General features: G+C 38.9%; 1 protein-coding gene across 2 annotated transcripts in view; it reads left to right on the plus strand.

Annotated features, from left to right (window-relative positions):
* Nucleotides 1-8,438, plus strand: part of TXNRD1 (thioredoxin reductase 1) — a 29,945-nt gene extending 21,507 nt beyond the window's left edge. The window contains exons 11-14 of one of the 2 annotated variants that reach the window (XM_066549986.1): nucleotides 848-955; nucleotides 2,368-2,463; nucleotides 4,544-4,678; nucleotides 7,858-8,438. In XM_066549986.1, coding sequence (XP_066406083.1) covers nucleotides 848-955; nucleotides 2,368-2,463; nucleotides 4,544-4,678; nucleotides 7,858-7,920 — 402 coding nt within the window. In that variant the 3' untranslated portion in view covers nucleotides 7,921-8,438. The remainder of the gene's footprint in view (nucleotides 1-847; nucleotides 956-2,367; nucleotides 2,464-4,543; nucleotides 4,679-7,857) is intronic. The other variant, XM_066549987.1, reaches the window with a different exon arrangement.
* Nucleotides 8,439-14,484: the final 6,046 nt, after the last annotated feature.

Genomic DNA, 14,484 nt, shown 5'->3' on the forward strand with positions numbered 1-14,484 from the left:
AGACATGAAATAGAGCTGACCGGCCTGCTAGTCTGCTATAGCAGAATGACTCATTTGGTGTATATGGGAATAGCAGTGTATGTTTGTTTATTTTGAGTCTAGTGAAAGCTTTTTACTCTGCCTCCATAACATTGTCATGGACAAAGGGATGAATTGCAGGCTGGGTAAGTGGGCAGTGAGGTGGGTTGAAAACTGGCTGAACAGACAAGCTTAAAGACTCAGCATTCCAGAGACTAGCTGAAGGCCAGTCACTGGTGGTGTGCCACAGGCTTGGGCTTGGTTCCAGTGCTGTTTACCAGCTAAACTAATGGATCTGGATGCTGAGAACAAGTGCACGCTCAGAAAGTTTGAAGATGATACAAAACTGGGAGAAGTGACAAGTTTCCACTGTCCTCCCAGATGGTTGTACAACATGTCATTGGTACTTTGGCATCACCTAGGCCACAGCTGATGAAAAATGAGGTTTGAATGGTAGTGGTGCCCTTACAGTATCCCCAACTAAAAATAGTATGCTTCCTAGAAGTGGTTGAACAGGCAACTTTTATGTCCAGTTTGGCCTGTGATCTGGTACATTTGTTAAAGAGGGCACTGAATTTCCTTTTCCATTTAATCAATGCCTACTAATGTTTGAGTGGCTTTAAGCTGTCTTTTTTTTTTCTTGCTCTAATTAGCACCTCTGGAATGAACAAACAAAAAACTGTACCTTAATTTAAGACAATTTAAAAAAAACAAAAGAGCTTTCAGAATTGTGAATAATCAAGCTTTTCTTGATGTGTTTCAGACTGCTGTATGCTGGTTTTATTACTGATGTTGTGTGGGTTTTTGTTTTGTTTTGAATGCCGTACAGTGTGACTATGTGAATGTTCCAACTACTGTATTTACTCCTTTGGAGTATGGAGCCTGTGGGTACTCTGAAGAGACCGCAGTGGAGAAATTTGGGGAGGAAAACATTGAGGTAAATGCCTTAATTTCACCTGGGTTTTAGTTTTCCAATTTGTAATTTAAAATAATATTAAGAGTAAATTAAAACAGCATTTTGTGCTCTGATGTAAGGACAGGAGGTGACTAGGTACATTTTTTGTCTTCCTTGGCTGTTCCTAGACATGTTATAAAAATAATCCTCAATTCCAATAGCTCTAATTGCAGGTATGTTCTATTTTTGGCAAAGAGGGGCTTAAAGGTGGAATGTTTGGTTTAAAAAAAAATTAGAAAAAGGCTTTCTATGTGTCTGAAAATACTTCAGGATAATTTTAAACTGGGTATATGCTGGAAGCAATACACTGGTTTTAATGACAAAGTGGAGCTTTTGTACCTACAGCATGGCAAATTTCTTACCATAGTGATTTTTACTTTATAAAGTCAGATGTTAGCTCATTTTACTGTTTCCTTTGACTGTACAAAGAGGTATGTGCTTAATTATACTCATGTGAGTAATCCCTTTTCATTCCCTGGGATTGCTGGTCAGGAGTGAAATTAGACAAATATAAGCACTTAGCGTCTGAGGCTGTTCTTCCAAAATGCTGTACTGACCACATTACAGAAAACATGAGGGGAGGAAATCTCACAATAAACTGAACTTTTATGTCCTGCAAATATCATCTGAGGAGCATTATTTACAGAAATAAGCAGGTAAATGGTAGTGCATGAAGTTGAGAACTTGTCCCCCTCTTAGCTGACTTTTTCTGATTTGAACTGTGGAGGAAAGTAAATAGATAAAACTCAAAATGGCAGTGTGAAAAATACTGTAAACCTGACCACAGGGCAAAGACTTAAATTCTTTTCTCCCTGCAAGTTTGTATATACCCAGGCAAATTTTTGTTATTGGGTGAAATTCTTGGTGTTATATGTGAAACACTGGACACTTTATTCTGGAAAATGCACTTTTGATTTTGAAAGCATTTTATTTTTTAAAATATGCACCCAGAAGCATTTGTGCTCTGGCTAAGTCCTCATTTAATGTATTCTGACCTCTTTATTGTGTCACCTTATTGGCTTTTGTTTTGCAAGCCTCAATAAGATTATTGAGTCAGTTGTGATTTTGTAATTTAATAAGAACATGGTGAACTGTGTAATATTCTGGAAGTGTAATATTCTTATGGCTTCTCATTTTTAAATTATTGGATGTCACTAGTACTTGGTTTATAGAGACTTCTGTCTTTGGCGTTCATTGAGGGAAAAGAGTATCATCGTGATTTCAGATGTTCTAAATGCTGTGTACATTATTTAATAATGTAATATTTTAATGTAATAATAATTTAATATTTAATGTAATAGCTCATTATTTAGGATAATTGGGCAGCTTTTGGAAGATCATGTTCTCTGCTTGGAAATTTTACAACCCTTTTTTAACCTGTGTTTTATTTCCAGGTGTACCATAGTCATTTCTGGCCACTGGAGTGGACTGTGCCATCCAGAGACAACAACAAATGCTATGCAAAGATAATTTGCAATACTCAAGATAACGTAAGTTATCCTTAATGGAAGTTATTTCCTTCCTGGGAAAAAAATATCTAAATGTTTATCATAAAACTGTTGATGACACAAGAGCTATAAATAGGTTGTTTTTAACAAATGAAAATTAATTTAAATTTGCCTACCTTTTGAAGTGTAATAAATATTTCTAGTGATGCATATTTCTGTGTATACAAAACCAACTCCCAGTAAAATACAAAATTCTGCCATTGTTATTTGTATATGATACTTCTTCCATATATGTAAAATAAGAAGTAAAGATCTTTAAGACTGTTGATTAACTTTGACAAGTGAGCAAATCAATGCATGTAAAAACGGTTAGGAATTTTATTGGTTTATTCTCTCTGCCCCAGACTTGGACATTCTCTTCTGGGAGACTCTTCTCTCTGAAACTGAGGTCTCTCAGAAACTATCACAACTTGTAACCACTCCAAATTCACATGTGTTCATAAAATTCTTGAGCTTGTTCTAACAGGATAATATATCTTCCATGCACAAATCCCATTTAGGATGATAATACCAGGATTATCCTTGGACTAGGATCAAATTTCCTGGCCGTGGAAATGTACAGTACCTGCTGAAGCAAAAGCAAAACTAGTAATTGGTTAGAAGAATTGTTGTGGCCATCTCAGAATGATCATCATCTGTTCAATAAAATGTAGTTGATTTTATTAATATAAATTATTATTAAGAGTAATATTCTATTAAAATATATTCCTGTTAATATGGTGGCATATCTGTCCTATGAGAAAAAACAAAACTTACTTAACCTATATTCATCTTTCTTAGATACAGATTTTTCTTCCTGCAGTCTTTCTAAGCATCTTGTCAACATTTTGTAAAATTTGCAAACCTGTCCATCTCCTCTTTCTGGAGGAGTTTGCAGTAGTGTGGAAGGTATTTTAGAGCCTTTAGCTATGCTCTAACCCAGAGTCACTTAAGAAAATGCAAAGATTTAATGGTGGTTTAAAGTGTTTCATTAATTTATTTTCACTTCTTGTCTTGAAAAGTTGAAACGTGTTTAAACATCTAGGCGTAGTGTTGAAAGTTACCCTGGAAAAAAATAATAGTTCAGTAACTATTTAAAACTCCCATTGCCTTGGTTTCATTGCTATGGTTTTATTTTGACATATGTCAATATTTCTAAAGGAAAATTAAGATAATTCCATTTTACTTATTACCCAATTACAGCTTTTCTTATTTAAATAAACCTTGTGGTAAATCTCAGTCCTCAGATTTACTGAAAGAATAATAATCTTTCAGTAGTATTCATAATACCCAATATATGTGAGATTTAGCAGGAAGAGCAGATAACTTTTGATACTCAACTGAGCTATATCTATGCTCACCAAAAACTGATGAATTCCCTGAAGGCCACTAAAGCTCACAGCAAGTGATGTGCTAAATTTTCATGTTTCTCTCATTAAGAAATGCAGGTCAAGTCAGTACAGCTTGTTCTGCTTGATGTTTTCTGAGGATGTATGTGCAGTGTAATGTGTTCTGCAATTGAACAGGAGTATAGAGAGGAAGAGTGTGAATGGTACCTTCCTTGTAACTGGATGGGTTTTTTTGCCAGCCTCTAAGTGTATTATCTCCCACTGAAAGCCAACACTGCCACAAGAGTCATTGACAGTTCAGTTAGAATAGACTTCTTGCCATGTCTGTTTGGCCACAACTTCAGCTTGTGGTCCTTTTCTGTGAGCAACTATCAAACTGAAAATTCTTCAACAGATACAGACCCTGTAGCCACCTACCACAGGCCCTCATACTGGAAACCTTAATGCAGGGTGCTCACCTTTAGTTAGGCAAATGTTTTGTTGGCATGAATGGAATAACTCACCTGAATAAAATCTCCTGAGCTCCTAGTTGAATCTTTGGAGAGAGAGAACTAAATTACATGGCTGCACATCTGTTGGTGCTAATTATAATTCACATTTTAGTGGTCACATTAATTTGTGATACGTTTTGTGAGCTGATTAAGTTATATACTCTGAATAAGAAAGCTTTACACATTGTCTAAAGAGAACTGAATTCATGATTGTGCTTGCATTTGATTGTCTTTGGCATTTAGGAGAGAGTCATTGGCTTCCATGTCCTTGGTCCAAATGCTGGAGAGGTCACCCAAGGGTTTGCAGCTGCTATTAAATGTGGGTTGACAAAAGAACAGCTGGACAGCACCGTAGGAATTCATCCTGTCTGTGCCGAGGTTTGTATACAACGTCACCTCAAAGCCCAGCTTTCATGGCATTCTGGGGTAAGGTGTTAGAAATCTGAATAACAGACCTCTATTAAAGAGGTCCAAATTTGCAGGAAGGCGGGGGGAGGAAAGGAGAGGAAATTATCTGGTTTTATATTTAGAATTCTAACGCTTAGGCTTAGTCTGGGATTTTTTAAATTGTTTTTTAAAAATTGTGTTCATTCGTGAAAAGTTTATGCCTTCCCTTAATCCAGTTCTCTCTCTACTGGGAAGTATAGAATTTTTATCCTACTCAGGATTATGAAGGCTTCAAATATTATTTCTGCTAAAGCTAGATCAGTTCACCCAAAATAGGCTTACAAACTAGTGCTGGGAAAGGGGACCAGTTACATGACAATTTTTCTATTAAACTCTCTCCTCTTACAGAGCTCTTCTTTATCCTGTAGACTTTCAATTCATGAAGCCACACAAATATTTCTACTTTTTATCTTGCTGTTCCTCTTTAATGAAGAGCTCAGTTTTCTCTAGCAGGTGTGGAACAGCTCCTCCCAAATGTAAATCAGAGATTGATTTTAGTAGCATTAGGACCAGTTTATATTAGCTGAGGATCCCTGAAAGCTTTTTTATGACCTGTGTAAGTAAGTAACCAGAGTCTCTGGTTGTGTTAGAAGTAAAGCAGTGCAAGGGAGCACCAGAATGCTCCTCTGCAGAAGTGACATCCACCTCTCTTCTTTCCTACTTTCTAGGTAGTTTAGTAAAAGCAACGCAATAAGGACTCCATTAATGGACTGCTAGCAATCTAAATCCTCTACAAAGCATCCACAATATATTCTGTTCCTTGTAGTACCATTTAATGGTATTCTTGGAAGCCCTTGAAGAGGGCTAGCAGGTCCTTGTCTTCCCAGGGGGCCTGTGGAGGGGGATCTCTGAGGGCAGCATTCAAACCTGTGAACTCAAGTGGGGTATTAGCATATGCAGTGTGAATAGAGGATGAGAGTCATAATTTATTCTGGACATCTGAGCTGCTAAAACTGAAACTGAATAGAATGATGATTAGACATAATTCAGGGAGGTAATTTCAGATAATCAGATTTGTTTGAGTGGGGGAGGAAGAAATTGGCTCAGGAGAAATATGCTATTTAAAAGCTCCAGGAAACACTGATCATTTTTAGTGACAGTCTTCAAAAGGGTTTTTTATGCTTTTACTTAATTTAATCTCTTGAGCAGTAAATAAAAATCAAAGTGCAAGATGGCACTCTTTGATTAGAAAAATGCTTGAAAACTGGGATTTGTGAGAAATGAGCATATTGGATGAATAGCATGATGGATAATATCACTATTATCTTTGTTACATCCCTGTAAAAGTTAAAGAAAATGAAGTCTATTTGAACAGGAAGGGCCAGTGTTACAGGGTCAAGTGCTGACATCTTCACTGGCACTAGTACTAATTAATTGCTAAGTCTCTTGTGGTTTTATTGAAGAAAACCTTAAGACTGAGGGTCCCATTTTCACAGTCTATGAATTAGAGCCAGATTTTCCTTCTCTTCTTGAAGCAGCATTTTATTCTGCAGAAAACAGGAGCTCAGAATGGAATTTCTTGCAAGGTTGAGTGCAAATAACTGCAAGCACAGAACTGGTAGGACCTCAGCCCTACAGAGAATTACATCTCAGCCTCAACTGCACTGTGCTACCTGAAATTCAGGGGGGTACTATTGATCATCTGTGATGAAGAGAAATTGTGTCCTGAAAGCTGGGGTAATTCTTCCAGGTAGCTAATGATGGCTTTCCAGCCATTGGATCTAAGGTTTTGTCTTCCCTTAAGTAAAAAACAAATTCTATCTAAAATACTTGTTTCCAACAATTATCAAATTACTCCAGCTGGCTTACTAGGGAGCAGTGTTGTCCCCTCCTGCACCTGGAGCTTGCAGTCTGACCAGGAGGAAAGCAGATAAATTTTGTGCTTTTTAATCTTGGTCTTTTGAAGTGAAATAACAATAAATGAAGACTCCCATATGTTGTCAGGCTGTGGATCAGAAACGAAGTCTACAAACCCCTCTCTCAAAACACGCACTATATTTTAGATAAGTCACTGTTCTTATGCCATATATATTAGACATGCATTTGTCTTCCTGATTTGTGGATAATGCTTTATGTGCTTATAGAAAGTGGAAGAGGTTTATCATTTATTGGTGTTGTCCTCTGAAGAGCTGCTAGCAATCTTAATGCAGCAAAACTTCTACTTAAAGAAATATAAGTCTTTCTGATCCCCATTATCTTTAGATACTTCAGTGTTATTTGCATAGCTGAAACGTGTATATACTATATTCTGTGCTAAGTTTATTCTTCCTGAGGATGGCTCTGATGATAACTAATTATTGCAACATTTAGATAGCAGTGGTTTTGATTTCCGTTTTTCCTTTCTATATTGTATGTATGCAAAACGATGCAATTATTTGCATAGTAAAGTACCAGTATTAAGAAGATGTTTGTAGAATTTTCCTTCCCAAATTTTACAATAATTATTTAGGAATAATATATATATAAATATATAAATATATAAATATATAAATATAAATATATATATTTATATATTTTTATTTATTTATTTATTTATTTATTTATTCTTTAATGTGACCTGAAAGCAGTAAAGACTGGAATTTTTCAAACTAGTTTTACTCAGTGTTCCCATAGCTGTTGTCAAGAGGACACAGATACCAGACGTAATGTTTTTATCAGCAATCACTTCCATGTTTCTATAATGGCTAGAAAGGCACAAAGGCAAAATTGTCTCCAAATGCCCAGGCCTTGAGTTAACTTTACTTTCCCCAACAAAGAAGTTTTCTTTGAGCCATAAAGACACTTATTCATTAGGTGTACTGGAGTCTATTATTGCTGAGCTTGTTCCCACTGTAAAAACTTAGGAGCATTAAGATCAGAGGCAGTATAAAGCCATGTGACTTCCTTAATTCTTTCTTTTCCACTGTAAAAGGAAGAACGTAAGTTAAATGAAGAGAACAGAAGTAATTTGTGTGTGCTGTTTAATGACAAGGATTTTAAAAGTAGGAATTTCATTATTTTCTTACTTTAAAAAGTGGCTCCGATTTTGAGCATCATGCCCAATTTAATCTTCCAGGAAAAAAAAAGTAAATTTAGCCATGCCGAGAATCTTCTTTCTTCTTTGTCTCAAGGTATTCACCACCCTGTCTGTGACTAAGCGTTCTGGTGAAAACACCGCTGTGAGTGGATGCTGAGGTTAAATTTCCCCATCATTGCTATTGCCAGAGACTGACTTTCATCACAGTGTCTGACTCCTGCAATTCAGAAGATTTTGGGAGAAGTTGCCCTTGGACACCTGCAGAAATGTGTAGAGCTTAACCTGGACATTCCATCATCCTAATGAGAAGAGCTCTGTGGGAGTTGGTTACTTGTGATGCCTGGCTGGCAATTAGCAACGCAATGGGAATCTGGACTGTTGAGTTGCTGATTAGCAGGGCATTTAATAAATGCCTTCATGAAGTCATAGCCTGAAGCCTGCATTGTCTGGTGGGCAGTGATGGAAGAACTGCTAGCACAGCTGGAAAACAACTGTTTTGGTTTGGCTTTATTCCTCTCTAGTTTCTTTCATGAACATTCCTTTCTAGTTCTTTCCAGAACAAAGAACTTCCCACCTCAGAAAAATTCCTCTCAAGTTCAGGTAGTTGTATCAGATAAAATAGCTCCTGTGTTCTGGATCATGACACAAATGCAAGGTCTCCTCATGAGCATACCTTTTACCAGCTCACATGCCTATAGAGGGCAAGTTCTACTTGTTTGATCATGAGGAAGAAAATAGCCTTGGAAAAAAGTTTAGTACCACCTAAAATAACATATTTCTTGCCTTCCAAACTGACTATGTTGTGACTTTTTATTTAGAGAGCCTTATTTATGAAAACATTCTTCTCAGTGAGAAAGGAAAATAATTTATGAAGGCCTTTTGATACAGAAAGTTGTTGTGTTTCTTCACTGAAATCATGCATATAATGCAGATGTGATGATCTTAGCTCTTTCTGAAGCTTATGTGATTATAATGAATCTGATTTGGAGCTGACAGAATTCCAATGTTGAATGAATTGTCCTTCTAAGAACTCTGTGCAACTTCATTAAATTTGAGTAAATTTCTTTCTTTCCAGGTGAGCTGTCATAAGCTGCACTGTTTCAGGTCTCAACTGACCACTTTGAACACAAAAGTATTGAGATTTCCTGGAGATTAGTGAACCCTTAGGATAAAAAAAATTACGCAACCAAACAACACCCCCTCCCCAAAACAACTATCCAAACAAACCTTCCAGCCAAACTCCAAAAACCAGTAGAGAAAAATCTGTTGTGTGTAAATAGGGTCTAAAAGTTCTATTTAGTTTGATGTGTGCTATGTTTTATATTTAATTAAGAAAACAATACTTTTAAAACAGAGGTTTCAGTGAAAATACCAGGTTCTTGAATATCCCTCCTGTGTTGGATAAGCTGCATATTTACTTGTCAAGAAATGGCAAAAGTGGTTCTTTGTAATGGAGATGAATATGTTTTTTTGATCTGTTTTTCTATTTCCCTCTCTTTTAGCAGAAGGATTTCGATTACTTTTATTAAATGGTTCTTGGGAGTTCAGTAGTGCAGTGTGAACAGGAGGTGAATTCCCCAGCCCTGTGGGCAGAATGCCTCATGCCTAAATTCCTACCTGATAACAAATTCTTGTATTTCTACTGAGATTTCTAAAATAGTGTTGTTACTTATTTTTATAAACCCATACCTAACTGAAGAATTTTTAAACGTGTTTTGTATGGTATTTGGAAGGGTCTGTGATGGTATTTTTCTGTCCAGTTTAATAAATAAATCCATTTGCACAATCAGATGCTCCTTGTGATGCCTCTTCCAAGCAGACACCAGGTGACAGCAAGGCGACTGTTTTTTCAAGGGCCAGAAGAGGGCACCGTGATAAACCCAGCTTGATTTGCCTTTGTCTTTTGCACTTTGAGGGTAGATATTTCTCTTAAAAACAGGGTTTGAGGCTGTTTCATGAACATTTGTTTTGCATGTTAAATATTTCAGAAGGACATACTTAAAAATAAAAGATAATTAGGAAACAAATCTTACACTATTTGCACCAGCTGCCATCCATGTAACTTCTGAAAACCCAGGACTGCCGGTTCCTGAGCTGCTGGGCAGTGTAGCTGCTCATATTTAAGCACAGCACATGGATATCAGCATTTTCAGGCAGGTGTCTAAGAGAGGTTCTGGAGATCAGGATCCTTTATTTCCTGGAGGGAATAAAGATATGTATGAACTTGGCTTTGCAAGGCTAGACCTACACATATGTATTCTTGGGTCGTGTCATCATTTATGATGCATGTTTCTACACTAATTGCTTACAGTTCAGTAGGTGTTGGGCTTAATTACTTCTATTTTTACTTTAAAATTGTGAGACTTTTTTTGGTAGAGTTTTTTTCCATTAATCCTCCATAAGGAAGACATTTTCAGGTGTGTATTTATGTCATCTGTGCACGATGATACTGGTATATAATATATTATCACATAAGGATTTATTAAACGCCAAAGCTAAGCATTCAGTGTTTTTTATCAAATTAAGCATACTTGGGGTAATGCATGCTTTGGAAGCACATACTAGAAAATTTACTAAGCTAATCAGTATTTATGTTCTGCTTGTATTGATTTGTAAGTAATATTTTCGGATGCTCTTACATGAGGGTTAAAACCATCCTCAGATGCTACAGATACATATGTTGACAGGAAATTTCACAGATTTGAATAGGGAATTTAATAGAGTTTCATTGACAGCTCCCAGAATTTTTTCTTTTTTACCCCTCTCCCCTTGATGTGAGTCGTCTGAGCAATCCTAACTTTTCTGTAAGTTTTGTATTCCAACTTGCATCCCACTTTCCCTCCTTTGAGCCCTGCTGCCTGTCCAGAACCCCAGTGCAGAAGACTCCCTTGCTGTGGAGCTGTAGGCTGGGCAGGACCCGTGCCAGACGGTGGATTTTCTGGACATGCCGTGAATGCTGGAGATTTCATGACAGGGTCTTGTTGTGCCGTGTAGGATGACCTTGCACTCATAAAGCCTGTTACTGATCCTGTCTCTGGCTGTGCCAGAAGGAACCAGATGACTGAGTCTTTTACACAAGACTTAATAGACACCTTTCAGGTCAAAATAGGGTATAAATATTTGTGGAAACTGTCAGCCCTGCCGAGAGTGACTGTTGCCGTTCATTTGGGGGGAGGCTCCCCAGGGAGTCCCCGGGAGGCCACCTAAGCTGTAAATTCCCTGATAGCAGCAGGCAGGCAAGGAGACTCCACGAAGCTTCTGAGGGTGCTAATTAGGTGAGGGTATATGGTGAGTCCCACCCCTGGGAGCAGCATGGTTTCTGAGGGAGAAGGGGGAAAGGGGGAGAGAGGGAGAGCCTAGGGAAAAAAGGGGCCAAGAGAGAGCAATGGGCTAAGAGGGCTCCCTTGCACAGCTTAAACAGGGAGATTCAAAGTGGGTGCAGAATAAGACTTGGGCCAATGGGATTACAGATCAGGGGAGGATCACAGGCTTTGAACAAACTGTACATTTTTGAAGGGTGAGACAGAGCATACCATTTAACTAAAATGTAACATCACAAGTGATGTTTCAGAAGCCCTTTCTCTTGGATGATCGGCTTTTCTGATTGCTCAGTTGTCCTCAGTGTGGGATGATGTGAGACTGTTCTTGTCAAGGCCTGCTTGGCCTCCAGAGAGAAATTAAACCTGAAAAGTACAAAGAAAAAACCTAGAAAGAAGGCACCAGGGGATGGATCTGCCACACCACTGGCCTCCCTTCTTCATGCACAAAATGGCAAAATCCTCCTGAAATATTTTCATCCTGTAGGCAACCATTTGTGCCTCCGGGGTTTTGGTTTGGGTGCAGCTGGTGGGGGGGTGGGAGTAGAGCAAGGGCTTTGACATCCATCAGGAAGGGTTGCCAGTGTGGAAAGGCAAAGGCACAGTGCAAGTCACATGCTGTGATGGGTATCAGAGGGCTTGGTGGTGGGGGGGGATTGGTAGGGCTGAGAGCGCTCCCAAGATTCCATGGAGCTTGGGAAATGCAGGAGGGCCTCTGCAGTGAGGGGCTGTCCTTCAGCTGGGCCCATCCTACAGGGTCCTGTGGGAGCTTGCAGATCTAAATATGTTTTCCTTTTATTTGCCAAATGCTCCTGACAAATTCTATTGTGCAGAATTTGACTTTACACATATGATTTCTTTTTCATTCAATTGTTCTTTTTATGTCTCTTTTCTAGAAGCTAGAAATCTTCCTAGTTACAGACTTGTCTGAGGGAGTTCTCCCAGTGCACTTCTGCATCTTAACATCATGAAATAAGCTGGCACCAAGTGGGGTGTATATCAGGACAGAGAGGGCAGGCTTTCCTTTCCCCTTGCAAACCTCCTCTGTGACTGGCTTTCCTCAGTACCACCAGTGACTCCTGACCTGCCCCATCAAGTTGGCTGACCATCAGGTACCAACAGGGGATATTTTTTCTGCCAAGAAGGCCATGGTGTGGCCAGACTCCTTGAGTGAGCCCATTCCCTGCTGCAAATGGCCATCATGAGCCCAAAGAAGTATGCATCCCCTTCTCTAGACTGCAACAGAAGCTACTTAGGCCTATAGCGACAAATCTGCCACTAAATCCCAGATCCTTCCTTCCTCTGTATATACTTGTCTCATCAAGTGATTCTTTCCATGAAAATAGGGTTTATCCTAGGTTGGGCACAGAATAAATTGAGCTCTGCCTTTTCACCTGCTTTCAAAAATAAATGGTAACACATTTAGCCTGAAGATCTTCTTTACCTCTTAAGGTCAGTGTAAATTGACCCCCATGATGAGAAGTGTGTGTATGCCAGGTAGGCAAAAGTGGTGACTCGCTTTTGGGTTTGACCCAGAGTAGCTTTTCACACTCTGGAGCTTCTGCACAATTAGATATATCTATATTGTATATATAGATATCTATATGTATATACAGATACATATACATGAACTGTGGAATGGGGCAACTTAAGGTCTTTGCAGCCATATTTTCTCTTGGGTGACACTTTGAGGTTGCTACATCATGGAAGGGAGGGACAATACAGAGAGAGAAACTGCATGACGTGAGGTGTCTCGTAGACACAACACCACAAGTGTATCTGAAAATAAAAGCTCATGACTTGTTTTAATTTCCTCTGGGGTGTGAGGGGCCACAATGGAGCTGTGTGTGGAAGAGAGCACGGCAGGTCAGCACCATGGTGCCAGTACAAGAGAGGATACAGAGAGACCACACCACCCTTATTTATGTTTTTCTTGGCTCTGCAAGCACCATTTCTTCCTTACCTCTACAGCTGCTAAAAATAACCATGCTAAATTAATGGCTTACATTCACATTAAACTGTTGAAGTAGCACTGGTCACTCCAACATGGCATGCCAAAAGGGCTGCTTATTGTACATTTAAAGCTTATGTCCTCCAGGTTTCTTTTTGGTAGCTGAAGTTGGATAAGTAATCTTGATTGTGGAGGTGTTTGCTTTTTCTTGGAGCAGTGATTTCTTGAAGGAGGGTCAGCTACAATCCAGGGAAGGTAGAAAGGTGCCCATGTCTGAGGTGAGTAGTCTCCCTGAGGGCTTCAACAATGGACTTGTGGGTTATTTCTGGAGGACATTTGATGAGCAGAACTCGTCACAGGGCTGGGATAGGTGAAGGCAGCATGTCAAAGCCCCCCCCCCACCATGAACACTCTGAGCAGCTCTTACTACAGGGTCAGAAGAGGAAGCAAAGCAGTGATGCTGCTAACCCCTTTGAATGTGCTATTTTAAAGAGTCTGACAGATGGGTACTGAGCCTATGTTTATTTCTCTGCTATCTGAGGTACAATGTTAAAACAATGGAAAATGTATGGGAGCCACAGCTCAGTGCTCAGACAGCTCTTGGGCTCTTTTTAATGCCTGAGGCCAATTAAAGCACAGTTGTTAGGCTGGGACACTCGATGGGAAGTATGTTGGGGTGTGTGCATGGGTGCCTTTCAATTTAGGAAGATAAAAATGAAAAATGTGTGTGAAAGCAAGAGTTAGACTCTTGACTAGTCTGAGGATGTATATATGAACCATCAGCTGTGTACACTGTGAAGCAGGTGAAGTCATGGTGGAAATCAAAGCAGCCTGAAAAAAAACAGTGGGAAAGTTGCCATAAAGCACCTCAAAGTAGTGCCAGATTTAGACATGCTGCCTCCTACAAATAAGACAGAAGAAAAGCGATGCACTCGGGAAATGTGAGGTGCTACTTGATTTTCTTAGAAAAAGAGGCATGGTACCAACACCTATTTAAATGCTGTAGAGCTTTAACACTCTGAGTTGATACATATTTACTTTTGCTTTAATCTGCTTGTCTTTCTTCTTCCTTTGTTTATTTACCACTTTTTTATTGGTTTAGACTTGTCTTGTGGGTTTCTCTCAGCACGCTTTTAGAAGGCAAACAAGGAACAAGGATTCACCATTTCTCAACATAGAACAGCTATGGCTGAAGCAGTCAAGGAAGGCTGGGGTTTTCTGCACATAACTAAGTGTAAGTCACTGTCATGGTATGTTATATTCCAAAAATACACCTATGTTGAAAAAGAAATTATTGTATGCATACAGAGAGTGGGTTAGTGAAATCTGACTGTAGTTTATGATGGAGGAAGTGGTGGAAGCTTGGGCAGGAATCCTACAGGAAACATCACTATATATTCATTATGGGTTTTCTTATATAACTTTTAACTAATCATTTTTTAGTGAAGTGGTA

Source organism: Molothrus aeneus, chromosome 5, assembly GCF_037042795.1.
Source record: "Molothrus aeneus isolate 106 chromosome 5, BPBGC_Maene_1.0, whole genome shotgun sequence".
Lineage (NCBI taxonomy): Eukaryota > Metazoa > Chordata > Aves > Passeriformes > Icteridae > Molothrus > Molothrus aeneus.